The 26,050-nt window shown below is 51.8% G+C and overlaps 1 protein-coding gene and 1 pseudogene across 31 annotated transcripts in view; one reads left to right on the forward strand and one right to left on the reverse strand.

The window, feature by feature from the left end:
• Positions 1-19,108, reverse strand: part of SSBP3 (single stranded DNA binding protein 3) — a 163,203-nt gene extending 144,095 nt beyond the window's left edge. For 26 of the 31 annotated variants that reach the window (XM_065877858.1, XM_065877828.1, XM_065877890.1 and 23 more), the window contains exons 1-4: positions 18,935-18,990; positions 17,845-17,917; positions 17,561-17,622; positions 14,926-15,010 (exon numbers count right to left, since the gene is read on the reverse strand). In XM_065877858.1, coding sequence (XP_065733930.1) covers positions 14,926-15,010; positions 17,561-17,622; positions 17,845-17,917; positions 18,935-18,990 — 276 coding nt within the window. Of the gene's footprint in view, positions 1-14,925; positions 15,011-17,560; positions 17,623-17,844; positions 17,918-18,934 lie in introns of all 31 variants that reach the window. The other 5 variants (XM_065877904.1, XM_065877897.1, XM_065877836.1 and 2 more) reach the window with 3 other exon arrangements.
• A 5,436-nt stretch (positions 19,109-24,544) lies between these two features.
• On the forward strand, positions 24,545-24,850 carry LOC136138320 (transcription and mRNA export factor ENY2 pseudogene; annotated as a pseudogene).
• The last annotated feature ends 1,200 nt before the right edge of the window (positions 24,851-26,050 follow it).

The following is a 26,050-nucleotide window of genomic DNA, read 5'->3' on the forward strand; positions in this document are numbered from 1 at the left end:
TGGGGTCTGTGGCTGGAAGCGGCTCAGACCTCACTCCCAGTTCCGAGGCTGCTTACAACCCATATTCCAGCCTCACAGCGGAGGCAACAACACAGCATTCCCCCAGAACAACAAAACAGAAGAAGGGCTTGCTCCATTTTAAAACTGCCCTACCCAATTCGTCCTCAACTCTCTGGCTGGCTTTCTGTACCCTGAAATCCATAAACAGGCCCTACTTTCTGATTCCATCTTCCTCCCCGGCAAGAAGCCCCTCTCCTCTCTGGCCTCTGTCTGTCCCCAACCACTACCTAACAGAATTTCCTTCCTGCCTGTCTGCTGGCAACCCTCCTCCCCCACCAGCCCCCAGCCCATTCCCGCCTGGACCCTCCACACCTGGGCACCTCCTGCCCCAGCTCTCAACTTGCCTCAGTTGTAAAGGAGAGCAGTAAGAACTTTCATTCCTCCTGTCCCTCCCACTGGGTTGCTCAGCATATCAGAAAGTACTTTATAAAAAGTCTGATGATGTTATTCACATGTGCTGGTGGTGTCTCTGCGGTCCCACTGTGCTTCATACACACAGTAGTGTCCTCACTGGATTCTGTCTCCTATTGCCTCTCGCCTCCAGGACACTGGTCAGAAAACCCCCTTTAGGTGAGAGACTAGGAGAGACACTAAAAAGAACTCTAACTCAATGACTGAATTGCTTGAATGTGAAATCCAACTTCTCATTCAAAGCAAAAGCAAAGCTGCCAAACACTGGGCCATCCTTCCTTCAAGAAAGGAAGGATTTCCAACTAACCCTTTCAACCAAATCCAATGTGGCCTCTTAACTAAAATCCCTCTACTCTACAGAAGGGCCTTCTCGGATTATTTTCCTTCAAAAAAACATAATTTACACATCGAGTGTCTTTACTTTCCAAACCATTCAAAATTAGGAAAAGGGGGGAGAAACACGTCTGTTTCTCTTTGAAACTGTCAAAATTAGCATTCAGTAATTAAAAATCACACCCTTTCTCTTAATAACCTAACCAGCATGATACAATCAGGTTGTGCCAACTCTTTAATCCAATTGACTAATTACAGATTTTAATTTAGTCAGTTACTGAACAACTGTTGACAATTTGTTTTCATTAGGGACAGAACAGAATAAATATTTAGGCTTCTAGTCACAGAGACTCCTGCGATCAGCTCTCCACCGTGACCCCAACTTCGGAGTGAGCTCTGGCTCCAACAGCACCCTGAAACTCAGCTAAGCGCGTGGCTGGGAAGCCACTTCTCAGCTCCACCCTGCGCCCGCACAAATCCTCCCCCGAGTCGCCCCTCTTAAGGCAAAATCCTGAAGTGCGAGCAGCGGCCTCGATCCCCAAAGTACAGGCAATTCCCAGATTCACACACGTCACTCAAGAAGGGGCAAACACTTAAATGCTGTGAAGAAAAACAAATTCAACGCTACATGTCACTGGCTTTTAAGCAACAAAATAAGTTAACAGTCAAAATAGGTTTATCTGCATTCATCTCACTGGGAAGCAAACTGTCACTAACATCTTTTTTTTTTTTTTTTTAAAGACACATGTTTACGGGTTTCTACAGAAATGATTCAATTCTTTCTAAGAACATTTCTTTTTCCCCAAGGTTCCTCATCTCTCAAAGTCATCCTAAAGTTTATTAAAATAACGGTGTGGCTCAAAGACTAGGAATGGGACCCTGGGTTCAAATTGTGCTCCGTTATTTAATGACTTCATAACCAAGGCTAATGACTTCACTTCTTGGAGCCTCAAGTTTACTCATCCAAGGAGTGGGATAAAAACAGCCCCTGCCTTGTAGAGTTATAGGACTAGATGGCATGCCCATGCACGGCGCCTAGCCCAGGGTAAGTGTACAATAAAGGCTGGTCACTGCTACATCAGAAATCGCTTCTGTATCCCTCCCTGTCCCCATGCTACAAATGGGGAAACTGAGGCCCAGAAAGAAGACAATGGCCACTCAAAGGTTACAGCTAATAAGTGGGGGAGCTTGGTTGAGAAGAACGATTTCTGGACTCACAGTCCAGTCATCCATCTCCTCCACTGGATGCCAGCTCAGAACAGCAGGGAACATGGTACTTGAGTGTAGGGGTGGGGGCTCTGGAGCACCCTCCAGAAGTGGGAGCTCTCCACCCAGGAGCTTACACCTGTGGTGTCCATTTTCCAACCCACATGCTTCCTCACAGGGAAGCCTTGCCTAACTTTGGTAGATGGACCTAAGAGCAAACTCTGACCTCTGACCCTCCTGACTCTCAGGGGAGAACATGAGGGCCTTTCTTCCACCAGAGCCCAACTCTGGCCATTCTAGAACACAGCTAGAAGGAGCCACCTACACTGCTAGGTAGGTGGGGGAAGCACAGACGTTAAGTCAGAGGTTCCCAGCCTGAGGACTCCAGCCAGGTCTCTCAAAAGCTTCACGGACTCTGGAGTCGGGCTGATATATATTTTTTTTAATTCAACACCAAAATCGGGTCTACCTCAACTGAAATAAATCCCAAATTCCCAATTTTTTCTGAGCTGATGAAATGCTCTAATCAGCAACTATATAGCTCTTGTTTTTCCTATATCTTCAGTAAAATTAATGGTCACAATGTATATAATCTATTTGTAAATGAAATATTGTCAAGCATGGAGTCCACACAGGGTGGTAGGGGATTAATAAAAGGGAGCCTTAAAAGTGAAGAGATGGGGAAACTCTTCCTTAAGGTATATGATGAGCCTGAAGCAAAATATCTCCTTCCTGGGTGAGGTCACTGAAAACCCGCCCAGCCCCTCTGCCTCTGGGAAGCACAGCACTGATAAGGAACCACACGACCCACAGACAGGGCTTCAGGTCATCTGCCCCCTTGGGACCGCTCCCACCTAGTCCTGCCACCTATACCCACCAGGGCTGTGCAGTGGGTCACCAATTACTTAAGCAGCAAAGATGCCAAATCTGGTATTAACTCTTAGGGAAACAGCACAGTAGAGCAGTGCAGAGCACTTTAGTTTAAGTACACCTTCAACATTCCCAAATCCCTCTATTGCCTCAGTTCCCTTTTCTACAAAATAGGAAAAAAAAACAGAACTTAGGGACTTCCCTGGCGGTCCAGGGGTGAGGACCCCGTGCTTCCACTGCAGGGGACACAGGTTCGATCCCTGGTCGCGGAACTAAAATCCCTCATGCCACGCAACACGGCCAAAAACAATAATAATAATAATTAAAAGGAAAAAACCCCAAAAAACAGAACTTGACCCATGGGGCTGCTTTGAGGACAACATGAGATAAAACCCAAAGCACTTAGAAAGGTGCCTGACATACAGTTAGCACTCAATTATTGTTTGTTGTTATCAGTTCTTCCTTCATGAAATGGGAGGAATGTCCTGTCCCCTACCCAGTCTGAATAGGGTGAGAATAAGAACACTTAAAAAAAAATAAAAACTTGGCACATAGTAAGTGCTCACTAAACACGAGTTTTCTTCACTAGAGAGTCATCATTATTAAACCACGACGCTGTAGTTTAGTAACTCATCCCTCACCAGGAAACCACCACCCCGACTCCCAGCGGCTCACACCCCCTGGAAGATCTTCGCTCAAATCGGGTGAGGCCACAGGCAAACACGTGATCTGTACCTGCTCTCTTCCCTTCCAGTTCCCTTTGACAAAGATGCTGCTAGCAAGACAATGCTGAAGAAAGTATGTGTCGACAGCCCACTACGTTTAAGTTCATTTTCCGTAGCTTGGGGTCAGAATCGACTGAAGCGCTCCCGTGATCAGGTTTTCTGCGATGCCCTGTGCTGCGCGTCAGCCCGCTGACGGAAAGTCACTCTGGTATTTAAAGTGGCAGCCATCACGACTAACTCAAATTGTATTGGCTTCCCCGATGCTGAAATGCTCTGCTGAAACCATCAATTGGCCAATTCGGAGATAACACGGTGGCTGAAATTCCCTGTCATGCTGTAAAATCCCCTTTTGAAGTGGCTCCGCAGCCCGGAGACCCGCAGGGAAACCTGCGCCCAGAGCTGTGGCCAGAACCGCTCGTGTAACACCAGTGGGCACTGCCAAGAGGAAGGGCCTCCAGAGAGAGGATAACATTTTCTCCTGGAAGCCTTCTAAAAGACAGCAGAACAGAGCGGCCGCATGCACACACCCGGCACCAGGCCTGCCCACTGGGCCGTCTGCCCCCTCAGCACTGGCCGCACGGCCAAAGCCACGTGAAGCCCACGACATCTCCCAAAGAAAGCTGCAAACTCCTACCGAAGGGCACAGAGGCAGACCCAGGCGCCAACCTCCCAGGTGCAGGTTTTCTAAAGTCAGTGGCTGCCACAGGGATCAGGGGCCCATCCAGTCACAGATTTGCTACCACTCTACCCCAAGCTTCAGTTTCCCCCTCTGTAAATCGAGAGGCTCTTTCTTGATATACGTTCTATGATTTGATGATTTGTTCACATTTGAAATAAACCACAGTTTACAAACCATTCTTATATGCTCTCACCTGGCTTCAAAGAAAATCTTGAGAGGCAAAAAAAAAACAAAACCAAGCCTTGTTTCACATCATTTGTTATCACAGATAAACCAAGCCTCAGAGAAGCCAAATGACTTACCCAAGGCCACCTGGAAGAATCAGAACCTGAACCCCGGTTATCCAAGTCCAAATCCTCTGTGCTGTCCATGACACTGCCTTAGTCCCATCACCAACCAGCACAGGGCCATGCATGCAGCAGGCTCACAGGAATAACTGCCCACCAGCAGACTGCTATCCTGGGCCAGTGTGCAAAGCCACACTCTGTCCATCCCAAGAACTCGCAAAGCTGCAGCCAGCATCCCGGGCAGTGGGGAGGGCTGCCACCCTAGAGCCTGTTCTCTCAAACAGCCTTTTGTGACTGGGAGAGAAGGATCAGAGGAAAGCCTCAGACGGGGGCCCCAGGGAGCAGCTGTGCTTCTTAAGGTCAGAGGACTGTAAAACAGAAGTGAAATGTCAGGCGCTTCACCCAAACACACAAAGAGCGGGGGACACAAAGCCTGCCTCGGAGCTGTGCAAACAGCTGTCACCAGGAGGGGACAGGGAATTTTGAAAGCTGGGCCAACCTGGGTCAGACAGGATGCCCTGAGACCTGTTCTCAAGATTCTTGCTGCGACCAGAGTCTGAGCCCTGCAGATGTTCAGACAACCACCACCACAAGGGGCTGGAGACCACCACCACTACCCACGCCCCTGCCGCCACCTCAACTGCAGACAGGCAGAGGGAGCTGCCACCCAGCAGAAACAAGCGACAGACTTCAAGTGGGAGCCACTGCTTGTTCAGCACTCAGCAAGCATCTGCTGGGCACCTCTCACAGGCTCCATGAACTTAAAAATATGGCAGCAAAAACGAAAGGCAAAGGTCCCCAGGAACCACCAGGCACCACCTGGAAGCAAGGCAGGGAATCAATTCTCCCAAGAACCCTCAGAGGTGGGAATGACTCTCTCCTTATTACCCATCAGGAAACTGAGGTCAGCAATCGCTTGCCACTTGGACAAAGTCACACAGCCTATAACACCCAAGATTCAACTTCAGCCTTTTCTGGGTAAGCGGCTTTCAAAGTTTAGACTGAGGGCTTCCCTGGTGGCACAGTGGTTGGGAGTCCACCTGCTGATGCAGGGGGTGCGGGTTTGTGCCCCGGTCCGGGAGGATCCCACATGCCGCGGAGTGGCTGGGCCCGTGAGCTGTGGCCGCTGAACCTGCACGTCCGGAGCCTGTGCTCCGCAACGAGAGAGGCCACAACAGTGAGAGGTCCGCGTACCGCAAAAAAAAGAAAAAAAAAAAGTTTAGACTGAGACCCACAACAAGGCAAATTTTACATTGAAAACCCAGGATACATGTTTATTTATAGGCACCCATAAATTGCTGAAAACAGAAGTTTCCCGAAACAATGCTTATGTTTACTCTGCGATACAGAGTTTCTTTTTTTGTTTTGATTTGATTTTTTTGGTTGCGCTGCTCTGCTCGGCATGCAGGATCTTAATTCTCTGACCAGGGGTCGAACCTGTGCCCCCTGCAGTGGACGTGCGGAGTCTTAACCACTGGACCGCCAGGGAAGGCCCAGAGTTTCTTTTTTTTTTTTGTAATTGCCAGTTCGTGACCCACTAAGTTGATTTCACAAAGCACTAACGGGTCATGACTCACAGTTACCATTCACCACGTGTCCATCTCCATTAAAACGCATATTTAACATACTTGATCCCTGGGCAGGGATCAAACCCTTCTCACTTCTCAAGGCCCAGAGCCTAGCTCACCACCCTCAGGATTTACTCAAAACTCTGCAACAGGCCCCAGGAGCAGGGGCAGCATAAAGGGGGTGGAGATAAGAGCTTCTGCCCTCAGGAGCTTTCAGTCTAGAAGAGGGAGAGGAAGAGATACAACCTTGACCCCCATCACTCTACTTCCAGGCAGCAAATAGCAAATGAGTAAAAGTCACAAAGCTCCCAGGGGGAAGACAGAAGAAAAGGTGGGTGTTCCCCTAGGGGTGGTCCTGGAAGGCCTGGTAGAGGCAGCCACATTCCAGGTTGGCATGTGCTCTACAGCAGGGCTGGAGCAAAAAATCCATCTTAAGTACCAAGGAGAAACACCAGGGACAGGTCAGAGGGGCCTAGGGAAGTTCCAGTTCCCAGAGCAAGGGAAACGGCTACAAGAGTAGGAAACGGACACTGGCTGAACACCACAGGCCAGTGCTGGCCAGGAGCGTCCACGCGTCGGCACTTCATCCTCACGAGCAGCGGGGCTGGTTTGGAGGCTGCATTTATGAACCCCACCCCCAGTCACTCGCGGCTGCTTGAAGAAGGTGGATTCAAACCCAGGGGTCCAGAGTGCTAATCAACCAACAGATGGGTCACGTATCCCAGGAGCACACCTCTCACGCCAGCATCATTCCGCTGCTGCCCCCGCTTTCGGCCATCAGAAAGCCAGGACTCATACCAGGCCTGAAATGAGATAATAAGAATGAGAGCACAGGGGGTTCCCTGGTGGTCTACTGGTTAGGATTCGGTGCTCTCACTGCCGTGGCCCAGGTTCAGTCCCTCGTCAGGGAACTGAGATCCTGCAAGCGCGTGGCATGGCCAAAAAAAAAAAAAATAGCACACGTTTATGGCACTTATGCTGTACCAGACACAATATGTATTGTGTGTGTGCACATGTGTGTGTGTGTTTAATGTGTGTGTACGTACATAAACTCATTTAATCCTTGTAACAACCTCATGAGGCAGGTATACTTTATTAACCCCATTTTCCACCTGAGGAAACTGAAGCACAGAGAGGTTAATTAAGGTACCCAAGTTCACACAGCTTGTAAGTGCAGCAAGACAGCATAGGGCAAAGGAAAGAGTTATGGAATCTGATACGGTTTACAGGTTTGAGTCCTACTGATGACTTCGGGTGGGGCATCTTTCCCCTCTGGGCCTCAGGGTACCTCCTTGTAAGACGTGACCTCCAATTCTACCACCTGCCACCCTGCTACCTACACACACTACATTAAATACCTTTCCCGGCCACCACATGGGAATGGGGCTGTTTACCTACTCCCACGACCAGTCGTGATGTTCTGCATCCTGGGCTCTCCAAAGAGAAGGCCTTTTAAGCACACGAGCGCATCCTGGGCAGCATCTGTCTCCTCCACTGGACACGGAGCAGAGCGGGCACTCAGTAATTGGACTGAATCAACACCTCAAAACTTGGCAGTGTCTTCTGCTCCCGGTCTGGGGGCCAGCTGACCAAGGCCTCGGGCACCCAGAACCAGCTTCCCGTGGACCTGCAATGGCTGACACACCCCTTCCTCACCTTCTCCTTAAGGGCCCTTTTAGGGACTCCTCACTCAATCCAAAGGTCAAGTGAGGCCCGAGGCCAGCCAGGGCAACGTATGTACCAAAGAGGACAAAGAGGGCTTCCCTGTGGCACAGTGGTTGAGAGTCCACCTGCCGAAGCAAAGGACACAGGTTCGTTCCCTGGTCCGGGAGGATCCCACATGCCGCGGAGCAACTAAGCCTGTGAGCCATGGCCGCTGAGCCTGCGCGTCTGGAGCCTGTGCTCCGTAACGGGAGAGGCCACAACAGTGAGAGGCCCACGTACCGCGCAAAAAAAAGAGGACAAAGACAAGACCCTAACTGCGGGGCTTTCGAGGCTGGTCATCCCTGCAAACATTGACACAGCACTGCCCCACACAGGTAACCTTCCCTGGACAGTTTTCCATGCCTTTCTCACAGTTACCCCCCCAGTGGGCTGAGCAAGTATGACCCTTGTGCCCACCTTACAGCCAAGAGAACAGACCTTGAAAAGTGGCGGCCCCCCGCAGCTGACAAGGGGTGTGAAGCCGAAATCTGCATCTAGGTTTCTGCACGTGCCAAGCTGCATGCTCTTCCCATTCAGCAACGCGGCAGCCACACACGGGAGTGGGACAGGACCACTCTGTCCGACACAGATAAGGGGCACAGACGTCTCAGGGGAGCACTTATCAGTGCCAGCCTATGCCACGACCGCCTGCTCTGGCCCTGGCAGGGGTCTGAGGGGGTGGGGAGACAAGACACTGGTATTTGGGGGAGGACTCCATGACACATCAGAGGAGCCCAGGCACCAGAGGGCATCATCGGGAAATTAATGTATCCAGTTCCCTAGGGTCAACTTGCTCTTCCAGAAAAACATGCTGTTATCTCCATCATATTAAAAGGTTCTGGGGGAAACTTTGGGGATATAAAAAGAAAGGAGGGCTTTCCTGGTGGTGCAGTGCTTGAGAGTCCACCTGCCGATGCAGGGGACATGGGTTCGTGCCCCATTCCGGGAGGATCCCACATGCCACGGAGCGGCTGGGCCCATGAGCCATGGCCGCTGAGCCTACGCTCCACAACGGGAGAGGCCACGACAGTGAGAGGCCCGAGTACCGCAAAAAAAAAAAAAAAAAGGAAACAAACTCACCAAGCAGCACTGGCCACAGAGAGACAACCATTTTACATATATAATCCTACTTAACCCTCACAACAAACCCATGAAGGATTCACCATTTCCCCATTTTACAGATGGCGAAACCAAGGCTCCAAAAGTCCACCCAGCCAGGAAATGACAGAGCAGGAATTGGAACTCAGGTGTGCATCCCAGCCTCCAGTCAGAACCCAAACCCTTCAAAATCCACAGGATTCAGGGCCCAAGGGGGAGAAAAAAGCATAACATGAGAGAGAAACATTCCCAAAACTCATCTTGCCAAGGCTACAAAAAACCCCATTACCCTGGCGAATCAAAAACAAACAATCATTATTGTCTATTTGCTGTAAGCTCCCAGCAACATGTATTAAAGAAGTTTATGTGAATCGTCTAATGCACTTGTGCCGTGGTCAGAATTATTACCAAGCTAAAAAAGATTAATTTTTCTAAATACTCTAAACCCCAGACACTATTATAAAGGCTACAGCTAGTGTAACATTTCTGTTATCTTGGCTGACAGGCCCTCAAGCACACACACCTCCCCTCCACCGCTCCCTCTTAAGCTCACACACACACACTCACCCACAGAGGCGGGAAGGTCAAGAGAAGGGGCGAGGAGGCTCTGGCCCGAGGTCCCAACTACAGAAGCAGCTTGCCTTGGAAAATCGAGCTGGGTGTCTCCCGGCTCCCTCAGAGCAGTGAATGGCACACAGCTAACTCTTGGTCCAAGTCTGCAAAGGCTTAGCTAACAAAGATGGCATTATGCACAGACTGGAGCGCACGGCTGGTCTTAGAGTTCAAATGAAGTGACCACTGCCAAAAACTTTGTTTGGGTCCCCCCTGCTCCCCCCGCCCCACCTCCCGCCTTGAAATAAAGGGCAAGGATTTGCAATTTGGGGTCTTGCAGCCACTTGAAACCCATTAAGATGGCCACACTGCCCGGGTTCTGGCAAAAAGCAATTCCAGTTACTCATTTAGTGTTTAATTAGCTACCGATAGAGGAGGCTGGCAGCCTCGGGGGTTAAGAGGAGCTGCAGCAAACAGGGTGGGAGCCCGAAGAAAGGCCACAACACACAGTCTGAGCTCCAATGGGGGGCTGGGGGGAAACAACCGTGTGTATGTTTTGTTTTTATAATCTGCCACACAAGGGTGCCAAGGGTCAGAGCCAAAGGCAACGCCGTACACTTGCCAGGACCTCTGGGCAGATAGCTAGAGCAGCTTATCGCGGGGGAGAACACACCCCCAGCTCCTCAGAGCCCAGCTGCGGCCTTCTCCCGCTCCTGCCCACGCTGCCACCCTCTCACACCCCTGCCCCCAAAGGGTTCTGGCAGGCGGGGACGCTCCCCGCCTGGCAGGAACCTTAGCTCGGCACATCCAAGGAGAGCCCTCTCAAATATCACTTTGCTATTTCAAACCCACCAAGGACGCTGGACCCCTGCCACAGAGCCACAAATACCTCAGCTCCCATCCACGCCCAGGACTCTGGGGTGCTTTCTGACTTTAACCAACCCGCCTGGAGACACAGGCTCACAGCTGGGAGTGGAGGGGGGTCAGCTGAGTCCTGCTGGGGGGAGCACAGGGGTAAGAGAGCCAGCCCCACTGAGGCTGACCTGAAAGGGACCGCAGGTCTTCAGAGCAGGGAAACAGGCCCACGACTCGCCAAGGTCATGGGACTCCACATCCACTTGGCACCCCACATTCTTCACTGGGGATCACAGAGGGGACAGCAGCCATGAACCTCCTGAAATCATGTACAAAGTCTCCCCAGTGGGGACACACGCGTTTTCTGGAAGGTAAGGCCATAGCTTTTCTCACATTTTCCCTGCCAAAAGAGCCACCGCACCATAACAAACTCCCTTCTCAGAGGCCAGGTCCCACCTCTGCCAGTGACTCTGCAGTTCACCTCTCAGGGGGCTTCAGTTTAATTCTCTGCTAAATTTATTTCTTCAGTGACTATACCTGGGCACACTTTGGGTCAAATGATAATATCTTCCCTCTGTTTTGCAGGAATTCTGTATCAAATGAGGGTTGTCAAAAGCTCAGAGGTGGAATTTGGAAGAATGGGGTCTAGTCCCAGCTCTGCCACCTCCTGGCTACATGCCCTCAGACAAGCCATCGAAACTCTAGGCCTCAGTTTCTTCATCTGTAAAATGGGAGTGAGATTAAATAATAAAACCTGACCAACAGACAGCTGTGAAGCCAAACCACAACCATTACTGAAAAAGCGTTTTGAAAAGTACAGCAATGTGAGGGTCACTGCTCTCTAGCACCTTCAACTCAGAGGCACTGAGCTAGTAGGAGGGACTGTCCACTCCACATAAGGCCAGGACCAGACAGACATCAGCATCTAAGAGAACCCAAGGGCTTCACCAGAGAACCTCTGCCCTGGCCGGAGGGGAACAGCAAGGAAAACACAGGCAGGGTCCCTGCGAGCCTCTTCCCATGGCCTCTGGGCAACAGCAAGGAAACCACAGGCAGGGTCCCTGCGAGCCTCTTCCCATGGCCTCTGGGCTCTTCTGACTTCAGGTAAACCAATTTCTCAGAAAAGTACATCCTGGGTACCAAACCCTGCATCGCTCTTCATTACGTGTGGTCAACATCAGGGCGCTCCGGCTTATACACAATGAGCCAAGCAAACTGAAGTTTCCAGGTGTGTGGAGGAAAATAGACTGTGACTCAAATAAAAACTCACCAATTCAGAGAAAATTTAAACCCCCTCTCCCACCGCCGAGTCACCTGCTTCATTCCCGGCCCTGTAGCCTGGCTCGAACTGACCCACCACCAGGAAGGGGAGACCACTGGCCAGGGACACAAATTCATTTCTCTAGGAGAGCTGAGACCAGGATCTTCCCGGATGAGGACCCTCCCAGCCCCACAGGAGTCCCTCCTCACCCATGCCCCACACACGCTCACTACCCACTACCCACTGAGGCCCAGGCGGGTATATATGAGCTGCACAGACAAACCGTGAGAACCTCTGAATCTCCTTGATTGAAAACAGAAGGCCAGTTACCGCGTGCTCTTGTTTACACTCCACTTTATCTTCGAAAAAGGATTTAAGGTAACTAGTCAACCCACATTAAAATCACCTGGCTCAAGATGACCGAGCAAAAACGAGTCACTAAAAGAACATCTTCCAATATTCTACTCGCTATCCAAATTACCAAAATGCCCAAAAATGAGTATTTTTTCTTACCCATAGTTCCTTAATACCTTCATTCATTTAGCATGCGTGCCTACTATGTGCAAGGTATTGTGGGAGCTACAGGAATGAATAGCTCTTAGATGAATCGTCTCTGGCATGGAAAAAATGAATAAGCTGTGGTTAGAAAGACAAACCTGAATGAGAAGTTAGCAGGAGTAGGTGCAAACGGGTGACATTTGCCATGGACCTGTGCGGCCAAGTCTCGGCAGTGTTAGGAACACAGATTCTGGAGTCAGTTATGACCTGAGTTTGGATCCTAATTCTTACAACTATGACAACCTCTCTGTGTCTCAGTTTCTTCATCTGCGAAATGGAGTTAGCAACATGTCTTCTCTCCCAGGGCCCCGGCAGCTTGAAATGAGAGCCTGAACCTAGAGTGCCCAGCACAGGGGCCCAGCACATGGAAAGCCACCAACAAAGGTTTGTACAGGTGGTTTGTATAGCCACTGAGATGAAGGAGTGATCAGAGTGTACAGCAAACTATCACCAAAGTCCTCCACAAAGAAGCTGAAAAGTGGACAGGATGTGACGGATAAGAGAGGCATTCACCCCAGACAAAAGGAAGGGAATCCAAAGAGGCTTCAGCAATAACTCTAGCAAGAAAGATGAGGGTGAACAAGATAGTAGCCATGAGAATGGAGAGAACACATGAAAATTTGCGGAGAACAAAGAGAAAAAGAGGGTTCCTTTTCATTTTCTTAAATATTTTTTCATTTTCCCATTGCTTCTCCTTCACCCCTGCAACTCAATACTCACCCCGCTTAACTCCTTCACAATAGAGACGTTCCCTCCCCATCCCCATTCATCACTCCATCCCTCCTTTCACATGACCTGACTCTCAGGCCACGACACCAAGTGGATCCCAATCCAGGAGAAAGGGTTTTGATCCCAAGATCTGTGAATCCTGGGCCTCAGTCACTGTGATTTCAGCTCTTGGTAGCTTCTTCTAAATGTCTACACCAACCTCAGCAATCTCTACACAAGTCTGCTGCCCTTCCTCAGCAAATTACTGAAAGAAAACCCATGTAAACTTTCACTACCACCATACTGTTCCAAGATGGCAGACCAAACCACAAATTGCCAAAGAGAGTCTCACGTTATGTACTAGAGAGCCAAACTTAGTTAAAAATTATTAACTTCTCTGAAAGATAGCACAGACATCCTATATCAAGAGTGACTGGAAATAGGTACGTCCCCCGCCCCACTCTAAAATGAAACCATTTTGCATAGCTGTCAGATACAGGCCACACAGGAATTGGCCATCCACAGGTTAAAACACACACACACACACACACACGATTTTTACTAGGTAGAAAAGTCAAATTCACCAACTATTTTTATATGGCTAATGTAACTCTTAGCCTCTACGCCAGGAAACCCTGTGATCATCACCACCGATTTTCCCAGAAGAACCACATCACAAGTGAACCAGCCCTCTCACCTTGTACTACTAAAAGTTCACCAGGCTATAAGTACCGTTCAGCAGCTTCTCTTTTTCAACCCTGGAGAGGGCACAAGAACTGGTCAATTTCCTCAGCATTCCACTCCAAGGGTATTAACCTTACAGTCATAGCAAAATTTCATCGCACTGAATGTTCTCAAAACCAGGGAGCCCCCAGGGGAAGTCTCTTAAGTCCTCATATTACAAGGAGAAATTTTCACCAGAAAGATACTTGTGGCATGGGATCTGACCAGTTGTGAAACTCAACCAAAATGGGTTCTGATCTCCCAGGCCAGTTTCAAACTGCACGCAGGGGATGCAGATGGCCCAGCCAAGTGGGTGGGCTCTGATGACATTCGAAAAACCAACTTCCATGCCCTAGAGCTTTGGGACCATTTCTTCCCACCTCATGCAGAAGTGCAAAATCCAGTAAATGACCCCTTAAGTGCACATGTGTGTGCACACATACAGGCACACACACACACTTAACCTTCTACAAGACCAACAGGAAGCAAAGGAGGCTGGGAAGATCTTCGGACACTTCCCCTTCCATCCCCCCGCAGAAGATCCTAACCTGTTTCATCTGATCATAAGTCCGACTCCACCCCAACTGTAGTCCAATTTTTTTTTTTTTAAGGGGACCTTGGTGGGATATGGACATGTGACAGACACCTCTCTTACAATCTTAAGAAACTCATCCAGGGAGAATGAATGATAGAGTAGAAAGCACTACAACGTGATCAAACTATCCTCACAAGAACATTTTCAACACAGGTTTATGGACCAGCCAAGGACCTCAAAGTACACACTGTCTTAATGGACAACACAAGCCCCCCCCCATAAACAGACACATGCACCCCCCTCCAAAAAACATAATTTGGAAGATCCCTCCCTGGAAAGTAACCTAAGAATCTATTTCACCAAATTCTCACTCAAACACACCTTCTACTCCAAAACACAAGTTTCATAGTTACTTTTCATTTTTCTTGGTTGTGGTCAACTTCTTCATAAACCAGCACCAAAGAGGCTCAAGCCCCACCATCCTCCCAGGTGACTGCCCAATCAGAACATAAACCCCACATGGTTGAGCCCCGCATAACACCATTTAATTCTCCAGATAGGTATCTACACTCTCCTGCATAATTATAACATTATGAAATACCATTCACCAAGTTAGACCGCTGCTGGAGGAGAGTACGGGGCGAGGGCAGCAGGGAGGTGGGCAGGACAAAAAGAAAGGCAAGGAGAAAACAAAGACCACTGCCAGTTGGCTCTGTATTTGCTTTTGGTACTAACGAAGTTCAAGTTATCCAACCCTGCAATTATCGCCAGGATTAAAAATTTGTTACTCACGTAATCATGAAAGGCTTTTGCTTCACTCGAATGTTCACAAGTGTCTCGCCTTTCAGGAGCTGCACAGTAAAGGTCCCAAAATACGCTGCAAGTTGAAAAATAAAATAAGATCAGGTTACTAATTATTACTTGTGTGCCCAACAGCAAGTGTACAATGCACGGTGCTAACAGCACCACGTCTCCCCAAGGCTCAATCCCACCTTCCCAGTCTTCATTGGGCACACTCAGCCTAACAACAAAATGGACCCAACCTCTTCTGACAGCCTGGCATTTGTAATAAGAGTAACAACTCTCATCCATCAGACACCTACTATGTGCTGGATGCCTCACGCCCATGACACTGCTTGTAACTACCACAGCACTGTAAGGTAGGTGATTTTATCCCCTCGTTATACATGGGGCAACTGAAGCTCCAGCAGGTTAGGGTAACCCACCCACTGATGCCCAGATGGGAGACAGGAATCTGGATGAGAATCCATGCCTGTCTCTTCTGTGCTCCGGTAACCACCCCCCACCTCCACCCAAAATGGCTGCACTTCATAAAAAGGTTAAATTGTCAAAGTCAGGACTATGACTCATACGCACAGCAAACTGGGTGACTCTGGCAATAAAGGGAATCTACAGGTTCTTCAACCCAGAGCCCACACCCCCATCTCCTGCCAACCCACCCGACTCTCAACCAGGCCCTCCCCCAAGGTGTTCTCATACAGAAACCATTCCCCCCCTGCCCACCAAAGAACATATACCAATTAACCAAAGGTTATGTTATGGATAACCAAGTATCTCGTTCTTTCACGTTGAAAGAGAGCCCTCCTCAGACAACCACCTGTCCAGCAAAAGGAGGGGGGCAGATTTCCCTGCCTAACCCCCCTCCATGATTCTTGTATGGTCACCCCAACACTTTGCATTATGTGAAAACAGACATACAAATCCTCTGTCAACCAGTAAAACCCTATACAAACACAGGGTAGTCACTGCTATCAACAAGGGGCCTTAGAAACCCTCTCCAGGTCGGGAGCCCAAGGCCCAGGGATAGGAACCCGCTCGAAGGGTAAAACGTGCACCAGAGCGGAAGTCTGACTACCAGACCAGTGCTCCTGTCACCATCACAGCCAGCCCTGCCAGTCACCTGACAAGCACCTCACTCCAGGTGCGTGAAGAACACAGCCTGGCCCTCTTCAGATCAGCTCCACCACTTCCTGCCACCCCAAAAGCCACGGTCGGTGTCAAATCACAGAGCCACCACTGCCTGCGCCCAGCACGACGCACTCTTAGTTCCCGGAGCTGAGATAAGGCTGGAGAAGTTGCGGGGGATTAAGGATAGCACAGGATAATCGGGGACTTCTGCTGACTGCAGAGGGAGGCTCGAGAACATTTCTTTCTGTGCTCTGAGGCAGCACACATCTGACTAACTTCCTCCACACACTGAAGATTTCTAACACTACAAACTCCCCAGTCCCTTCTGAGTAACTTTTACTCAAAAGCCTGAATTTCTGCAAAATCCACGGTGGACAGACCCGCCAGCGCCAGCCCCACACTCCTCTCCAAAAGCCACCCCAGAAAACCTACCACCCACTCCTACAGACAGAATCCTTACACCACACCGAATGCCTCCAACTCCGCAGGTCCGAGGTTGGCAAAAGCAATTAAAACCTCATTTTCTCCGTGCAGTTAGAACAGACACTTCATCCCCATGCATTTCAAAGACACTTGAAACAGTTACCCCAGTGAGCTGGCGGTCAGGTAAACGCGCTAAGATCCCAAGACAGGGCACTCCGTTTTCCTGAACTTCACCAAAATATCAAAAGCCACTCCGCTCTCTTTTCCTTTTGAAAAGAATGTCAAAGACTCCACCAATCGGTCCCACAAAACACCCAAGTCTTACAGCAACTCCTTCCCGTTGACCCTAAGCCTCCCTCCTGCGGGCTGCAAACCGGGAGCAGACCGGCGGTGGTCCCACCCGAACAGGGCCCAGGGGCCTGGGAGAGGGTCACAGACAAGAGAGAGCCCCCATCTACCAACTACAGGCACTCTGCCAGATTCTCAGTAAAACGAAACTTGGTTTTAGGGATACTTAGAGTAGTGGGGGGAAAGGGGGAGGTCCAGTAGGTCTGAATCAGTATCTTTAAAGGAAGTGGCAGCCCCTTCTTGCTTTCTCAGGGTGCCTGGAAAAGGTCCCCATGGATTTCTCTCTCAAGGTTTTGAGCTCACAGAATAAAAAGGAAGGGGCAGGCCAGTTGTAAAACAGACCTGGTGCCCCTCCACCCACCCCACCCCCACTCTCTCTAATTAAAGCAACGTGCAGAATTGACAAAAACCCATGCAGGTTTTTTTTTCAAGCCCATGCCCAGCGCCTCAGAGTGAGATGTAAAAGTACAGAGTTTCCATGCAAACACCAGGCACGATTAGTAGGGTTCTCAACAGTGGGCAAAGAGGAGGCAGAAACTTAGGCACCGACCTCGTCTGCCCTTTTCCTCCTTTGCCAGTCCTGAGGGCCCCACGGCACCCTGCTCTATGCAACGCTGGGGACTAAGGCATGGAGGGACCCGCTCCAGATCTCCCATCTTTGTTCACTTGAAGCCGGGGGCTCAGAACAAAACAAACACACACACACACAACTATCACACAAACTTACCACCACCACGAGTGCAAAAACCCAGGCGGTTCTCCCAACGTGATGTTTTTTTCCCATCGAATCTAGAAAGGAGAGAGCAGAGACAGCTTAGAGGAGCAGAGAGAAGGGGTGGGCTAGGGGCTTCCCAGAGCCAAAAGGCTGTGAAGACCAACTAACAATAAATACCAAAAGGTGATAAAAATTCAAAATGGTGGCCACGGTGGCTGCTCCAGAAAACAAAGGCTTTAAGAATAGTGAGGAGGAGGGGTGTCAAGAAATTGGATGATGGGGGGAGTTCCACTCACCTCCGACAAGAAGGTCTGTGCAGATTTCTGTGCTCCTACGTGCAGTAAATATTCGTAGACGTATAAAGCTAACCTGGAAAGTGGGCAGCAGGCAGAGAGAGAGAGAGAGAGAAAGCGTCAGACCACACCGGGCGCTCGCTCCTGGACCTTGCCAATTGGCCTCCAAGCCTGTCCTCCAACCCTGTCCGTGCTGTCCCATTGTGGCCCCAACCAGAGGTGAGCAGCTAGCTCGGTCCTGCCTGGGGCCACGGGTACGAGCAGTTAGGGGGTAGGTATGAGGAAACACGTTTACTTCAAGCCGCGAGGACTGGAGAGCAGCCCCCGAACTTGAACTTCCAAGTAGCGTCGGGACCAAACCCACCTAGGTCTCTCAAACTCGCAAGCAACCCAACCCCCGAGCCTCGCTCCTTTTCCCGATCCACTCCTTGCCACCGACCCACCCTCTCCCCACGTTTGAGAGTCCGGGGAGACTCAGTCCTGGACTCTGGAGTGCTCCGCGAGCTCTGGAGAGGGCAGTAAAGCGCCGCCCTCACCACCTCCCCCCAAAACAACTGTCCCCCAAGCCTAGGGCCAAGCCGGCGCCGCCGTCCCTGCCCAACCCGGCGCCCCGGAGGGCGCGGGGCCGGCGGCGAGGCCAAGGGCAGGGAAGGGAGAGCGCTCCCGGCCGAACAAAGCCCCCGGCACGCACTCCTCACGCCGCGGGCGGACAAAAGGAGCCTTCGGGGCTGCAGAAGCCACGCGCCCCCTGCCCGCGCCCGGTGGGCAAAGTGCCGTCCGCGCGGCGAGCGCCCCGGCTGGAGCGAGCGCCCAGGCTCGCTCGCGGGACCTCGTCCATCCCTCACCGCGGGCCCCCGCGCCCGGCACGCCCCAAGGCCACCAAGTGCCCCCTCCCCCGGCGGCGCCCCTAGACCCCAACCTCCGCCGGCTCCCAACAATGGGCTCTCCCACGCCGCCCGCCGCGGCCTCGGGAAGGGGCCAAGCAGGCGGCGCCGGGGCCCGGGGCTCAGCAGCCCCCGCCCGCCCACCTGCCTCCCACCACCCGCCCGCAGCCCGGCAGCGGCGCGGCCGCCACTTGGAAAATAGGGCTTACTTTTCCCGAGCCTGCCCGTCCGAGGGCACCGCCGAGCCTTTGCCTTTGGCAAACATGGTTTGCAGAGAAGAGGGCGCCGAGCCTCGCCGCCGCCGCCGCTACCGCTCCGGCTGCTCCCGAGCTGCCCCCTCGCTCCCGGCCCCCTCCCCGGCGTTCGCTCGCTCGCTCGCTCGCTCGCGCTCTCCTCGCCGCGGTCCCCTCCCTCCCCCCCAGGCGCTGGCTCCGCGCTCTTTCCAGCTGTCAAAGCGTCAGCCCCGGCCGCGGCCCCATCGCCCTGGAACTCCTCCCGCGCCGGCTCGGCCTGGGGTGCCGGTGCCGCCGCCGCCGCCGCCGCCGCCGCTCTCCCGCCGGCCCGGCTGCCCACTGGCTCGCTCGCGCGCCCGCCCGACTCCGCCTGCGCCTCCCTCAGCGCCTCCGGCACCACCGCCGCCGCTGCCGCTGGTCTACTTGGAGCTCAACCGAACGTGGCTACCCGGGCGAGGGAGCAAGGCGGGCGTCAACGTCCCGTGATTGATATGCGCCTCGGCCAATAGGCGCGCGGGGGAGGGGCCGGGGCGGCCCGGGAGGGACGCCCTGTCAGCGCCCGACCGCGGCAGTCCCCGCTGCGGCCGCCACCGAGGAGCCGCTATTCCTGCTCCTGCGGGCCAACGGGGTGGGGGTGTTGGGGGGGGTGGGGGGTGGGGGCCGGGGGCGCGAGCCTCTGTTTTCTCTAGATGTGGGGAGGGGACACAAATCGGGACAGGGGAGATCTAGTCCCCCGGCCCCCGCGAGAAGAGGGTCCGACGGGCGCTCTCCGCGGCTTGGACCGCTGGGGGGGTGGGGAGCGCTGCGGCGTAGTCGGAGGGGAGGGGGCGCGGACCCCTGAGCGGAGCACCGTCGGCCCCCCCCCCCCGCCACGTCCCTTTCCCTTATCTGCCCCTCACCTCCCCCAGCCTCAGCCCTGCGCCGGCCCAGCCCTTATCTCCCCCTCCCCCTCGCCTGCCCTCCCCTTGGGCTCCGACCTCGGCCCCCTCCCCAGACTCCCACCCGTCCCCCCCTTGGCCGCCCCGCCCCCGGTCCTCCCTCTCGCCCAGTCTGGCTTCGGAGCGCCGGGCCCGGGGCTCCACGCTGAGAACTGGGCGGCTCGAGCCGGCGCCGAGGCGCGAGGCTGCTCCTTTACTAGATCATTAAAATACTTTGGAAAACCCCAAAGTGGAGTCGGCGCGAAAATGGCCCTTGGACTGCTTTGGGGAGCCTGGGGGAAGGGACTGAGGACTTTGGCCAAGAGAACGGAGAGTGATTGCTCCCAAATTTCCAAGGTCTGCCCGCCCTAGCAAGTTAGCCCCTCGGCTTCTCCACGAGAGATGGTGCCATTCCGGGGTAGGGGGGCGTCACTTGGGCGCCACAGAAATCTGCGAACTTCAAATAAATGGAGCTAAATTGGGGAGCGGGGGACGAGAGTCAGGCGTGGGGGGAGGGGAAGCTTCCATTGTCAGTGACCCAGGTGTACAATGGGAAATTGAGAGGGGGGCTGGCAGAGTGACCCAGCTATTTGCTGCTGACTCCTTTCTGCCCACGGCGAGAACCCGAGGACACACTGAGTGTACCTCACTAGAGACTCTTTAAGACGAGAAACCAACCAAACGGGAAGACTCCCCCATTTTCAGACTGTTTTTAGAGCGCGGTTCTCTTTAAATGTGATAAAACACTGTCGGCACTGTCTCTTTAAAAGAGTCAAGCAGAAAAAGCTGTGTAAGCGCTGATTGGCTGCCTGTTTGGATACATCTTTAGGGGAGCCTTGAAACTGTTAGCCTAGGTTGATTTTTTTTTTTTTTTTTTAACAGCGCTGTTCCAATAAACAAGTAACGCCCCTCCCCCTAACATGCCTCGCACCAAACAATTAAAGGATAGGTCAGTGTCCTGGGGAAACACGTTTCAAGTAGGAAAACTCAGAACTAGATTCAACAAAATCAAGTATAATTCACTACCATTAAAGTTTGCTTATTTTGATTTGTCGAAGAGAGAAAAAAGGGCTTTAAAAAGAAATGCCCCGCAGCAAACGGATCTGCATTGGTTCAGGAAGGAGACTCTGGGTGCATATTTGGAATAATGTTCTGCTCAGTGTAGCAGCCTCCCTAAATTAGAATATAGCCAGGCCCTACCACCGCTTCTGGACGCGCTGTGTTCTCTGTTGGGACCTAGCGCTGGAAGGGGAAGGGGTCAGAAAAAGGAAAACTGAACCCTAGTCTCTGGTTGTATGTGCTAGCTCCCAGTTTAAAGGTTGTTTTGTGAATGAGAGAAGCATGGAGGTTGGGAGGGAGTTGAAATACAACGATAGGGGAGAGAAGGAAATAATTACAGTTATTTTTCCCCCCAGGCGTTTTAATTTAATAGGGCTAACTTAAGGTACCTTAGAGCCCACACTAATTAAATTGGCCTGCTCATACCCTTCCCCTGGACTTCTAATTTTGATGGGCTAGGAATGGCCAGGAATGGCTCGTCAACAGCCTGACTCACAAGAAGCCTGACTCATCTTGGGTCTGCAAGGCCCACAAATTATGAGTGTCATGAGTGTGGGTTAGGTCCCAGCTCAAGGAAAACACTGCCCTTCTCTGGCCCTACTGCATCACAGCTCTACCAAGTTGGCCATGCTGTGTCAGAGTTAGGGCTGCAACACAGGTATATCTGTTTGTGCATCATTTTCCTCATCTGTCAAATGGGAAGGGGGATCTTTAATATCTCTTGAGAGTCTGATGTTCTATGATGCTAAGATTTCCTTTCTATAGTTTTCTTTCCCCACACCCCACCCTGAAAAAAGGACAAGCACCTCCTTTCCGAGCAGGTGTGGCATGCATTTGGGGAACCTGTGCCAGGCTCTCTGTCCTTATGGTCTTCCCTTTGCTGAGGCTTGACCCAGAATCTTGGTAGGTTCATGGTGGACCTAAAAGAGATAGTGGGAGGGCCCAGGCAGAGCGAGAAGGAAGGGTGCCATAACCTCCCAGCCTGCTGGAGGGAGGGGAGATGATGGGTTCCCAGGAAGTAGGACCACTGAGCAGCCCCAACTAGGTGTGCAGTTGCTAGCACAGTGATCCAAAATGCACTCAGATCAGAAGCAAACACCCTACCCCAGAATGGCACTTTCTCTGGAGAAGCCAAGGGACTAACATGATACGCGGGCAGACCTGGGAAATTTGGGTGCAATCACTCTCTCTTCACTTACCCCAAGTCCCCCACCCATTCCCCCAGGCTATCTTTCCCCACTGGATCCCCCAATCCCCACCTTCCCCACCCCACCCCCACATCTTCTGGCCCGGAGTGCCTCCCACCCCAGCCCCCTTCTTTGCTCATTCTTTAAGGCTTGCATCCCCTCCAATGCCTCCTCCATAAAATCCTCCCGGCTTTTCACTCCTGGAGTAAAACCCATCCCTCTAACCCTCTGCTTGGTCTCATTTTGCTTGAACCTCCAGAATAGCTCTCCATTCATTCTGCCCATTGTTGTGGCCATTTGTTTACTGTCTGTCTCCCCAGCCAGAGGTGGTTGGGGGGCTGGGAGGGCAGGAACTAACTCTGAGTCATCTGTGTGTCTCCAGCACCCAGCACAGGTTCAGTACCTGTGTGCAGTTAGCACTCCATGTACGCACCAGGGGCCACGGGGAACAAGAAAGGAAAAAGTGAGCTCATCCCCAAAGTAGCTCTGGGACGGGTAAGGAAATAAGAAATGCACATCAACAACAATAAGATTAGATAAGGCCACACCCCCAGCTCAGCCCCACAGCCTAAACTATAGCAGCTTGCAACTACTGTACTTTCAGTTCCCAGAATACACCAAGCTATTTTACACATCCACCCTATACTCATTCTTTCTTCCTCTCCCTCTCTCTCTCTATTCCTCCCTCCCTCCCTTCTTCCCTCTTTCCTTCCCTTCCTTTTTTTTTCTTTTAGGACATGTTTATTGAGCATCTACTATGTACCAAGCACTGTTCTAGGCACTGGGTAATAATCTAGGCAGAAATCCTTACGCCATGTTGCTTACACTGGTGTGAAATCCTCTGCCCTAAAGGCTCTTCCTGTGACAGACTTCTAATATTCTAAAATCCAGCCTGGGAAAGCCTTCCCAGGAAGCCATCTCTGGGCTCCTGGTCTGGGCTAGGAATCCCCTGGTGGCCCCTCTGCCTCTCCCTGACCATGACCTATTGCTGTTGGCCTCTGTGCATGGGTGTGGTCCTGTGTGCATTTCCCCCAAGGGAATGTGAGCGCCTCTCCTCCGGGTCAGGGAATGCTCATCATTCACCTGTGGACCTCCAGCGCACAGCAACAGTGGTGAAAGGAACAGAGCAAGTGAGTACCTGAGTGACCAGAAAGTGGAGGGACAGGCAGGTGGGGTGGAAGAGGGGAAGGAGAGGTGAATTACAAGCTTAGGCTAAGATGACCACTCCTTCACTCAGGTGCCAGAAACTGGGGGGCAGAAATCCTGGGCTCTGGGATCAGGTTGGTGGGGGCCAGGCCTCCAGAAGGTGGCACTTAAAGGAATGAGGCTTCAGGTCCATGGGCTCAACCCAGGAGGTTGTGCTTGCCAAGAATGCCAGAGGATCCCTTTTCCTCTCCCTGGTTTGCAGCTCTGTTTCTGTGTTCCCCACGGCCGCTGGGAGTCTGGGGGCTGCCCCATTGTCCTCCACACCACGCCCAGGGACGTTCGAATGGATGCTGAGCACGCAGCCCATCCCCTTCCTGCCCGCTGGGTCCTGGGATTTTGAGGAGGCATCTCGGGTCCATACCTTGGGTAACTCTGCCCAGGGAGGCTCAGGCCCAGGCTGGTCAGCCCCAGTTTTAGCAGAAGTTTTCTCAAGGGCGTTGGGGGCTTCCATGGGAGGAGTGCAAACTCCAGGGCCTGGAGGCTCGGCTTCAGCCTGGCTCAGGGCCTCGCTGGTGGACCTTGGGCAGATGATATTCTCTCTCTGAGTCTTTCTGTGAAATGAGGATGTTAAATAAGGGAACTGACGGGGAATCCTTTGCTGGGCTGTCCATAAGTGTTGGCAGAGCCCACGGTTCTGACGCCTCTGGACAATGGAGAGTCACTACTGTGAAGGTTGTGTGGAGGCTCTGAGGAGGTAGAAATTGGGGTAACATTTTGTAACTCGAAAAAGATTATTACTCCTGATGTTATAGCATAGCAGAGCCAGCAAACAGGTTCTCAGGAAGAAGGAAGAGGATTTAAGTTTAGAATCAAATGTGTTTTTACATCTTCTGATGATGCCTTCTGATGTCCTGAGCCACCTTGTAGCAATGGGTTTTAGGCAATTTCCTGGATTGGTTTAGTTCTGTCTAGAAAGTACCTACTATGTGCTGAGCCCTGAGCCAGGGACACTGACTGGGAAGTACAAAAATATACAAAGCAAGTTCGTGCCAGGGATAGCTAGGGCGAGGATGCTGACGCTCTGCCCCTTCCCCGGTTCCTGCTACACCTCCCTCACCTCCTGTCCAGAGTGCCCCAGCCTGGAGTTCATTCTCATGAGCTCAAGGAGAAGGCTCCATGGAGGGTCTAGGTCCGGGTAGCTGAAGAGTGTGGTAGGTAACGGTCATCAGGACAAGGGTCATTTTGTCACTGGGAAGGGGCAGCCCTCGCCCGCGGTGATGGTGGTTAGTAAGATGAACAAAGACGAGTAGATGAGAGCAGCGATTAACCAAAAGTGGATAGAAACTGGAGAAAGAGAACACCTCAAAGAATTGCTGAGAGCTAAATTAATTGAATGTGGCTGGAAGGATCAGTAGAAGGCACACTGTAAAGAGGTAATGAAAGAAAAAGGACTAGAACACGTTACTGTTGATGACTTGGTGGCTGAAATCACACCAAAAGGCAGAGCCCTGGTACCTGACAGTGTAAAGAAGGAGCTCCTACAAAGAATAAGAACATTCCTTGCTCAGCATGCCAGACTTTAAGATTGAATTAGAGGGCTTCCCTGGTGGCGCAGTGGTTGAGAATCTGCCTGCCAATGCAGGGGACACAGGTTCGAGCCCTGGTCTGGGAAGATCCCACATGCCGCAGAGCAACTAAGCCCGTGTGCCACAACTACTGAGCCTGAGCTCTAGAGCCCGTGAGCCACAACTACTGAGCCCATGAGCCACAACTACTGAAGCCCGCGCGCCTAGAGCCCATGCTCCTCAACGAGAGAGGCCACCGCAATGAGAAGCCCACGCACCGCAACGAAAAGTAGCCCCTGCTCTCTGCAACTAGAGAAAGCCCACGCACAGCAGCGAAGACCCAACGCAGCCAAAACTAAATAAATTAATTAAAAAAAAGATTGAATGAGATTGTGTTGTTTTGTGGTTTTATTTCTGAAAGTAAAACTCTGTCCAGTCCCGTGACAGGGTTCCTCCCTGCCTCCTCCACCCTGCCTTGGACCAGCATGCCTCTGTTTTCACTCACCTGCCATACCTTTGCCCCTGCTATTCCCTTTTCCTGGGACACTTTCCCCCAGATCAAGGCTTCCCTCATTCCTTTACTGCCTCTAGGTCCTTGATCAAACATCACTGGAACCCTCCCTAAAGCACCTCTGTGGAATGGCTCCTGTCCCCACTCCTTATCCTGTTCTATTTTTCTCCATAGCAACCATTACCACCTGACATATGTTTGTTTATTTTTTTCTTACTATTTCCCTCATTAGAATTTAAGCACTGTGCATGGGAGTTTTGTTTTTGTTTTTGTTTTGCATGCATGGGAGTTTTATCCTCACTTTTAGAACAGGTTCTCAATAAAAATGTCTTAAATGTTGAATAAAATAATTCACTTGGGCTTCCCTGGTGGCACAGTGGTTAAGAATCCGCCTGCAGTGACCTGGGTTCAATCCCTAGTCGGGGAAGATCCCACACGCTACGGAGCAGCAAAGCCCACACGCCACAACTACTGAGTCCACGCACTGCAGCTACTGAAGCCTGCGCACCTAGAGCCCGTGCTCGGCAACAAGAAGCCACTGCAATGAGAAGCCTGCACACCGCAACGAAGAGTAGTCCCCGCTCCCCATAACTAGAGAAAGACTGCGAGCAGCAGCGAAGACCCAGCTCAGGCAAAAAAAAAAAAAAAAAATGGTGGGAGGCATTTAAACTAGCCCAGTGTGTGTATGTGTGTGTGTTGCGGGGGGA

This window comes from Phocoena phocoena, chromosome 1 (assembly GCF_963924675.1).
Source record: "Phocoena phocoena chromosome 1, mPhoPho1.1, whole genome shotgun sequence".
Lineage (NCBI taxonomy): Eukaryota > Metazoa > Chordata > Mammalia > Artiodactyla > Phocoenidae > Phocoena > Phocoena phocoena.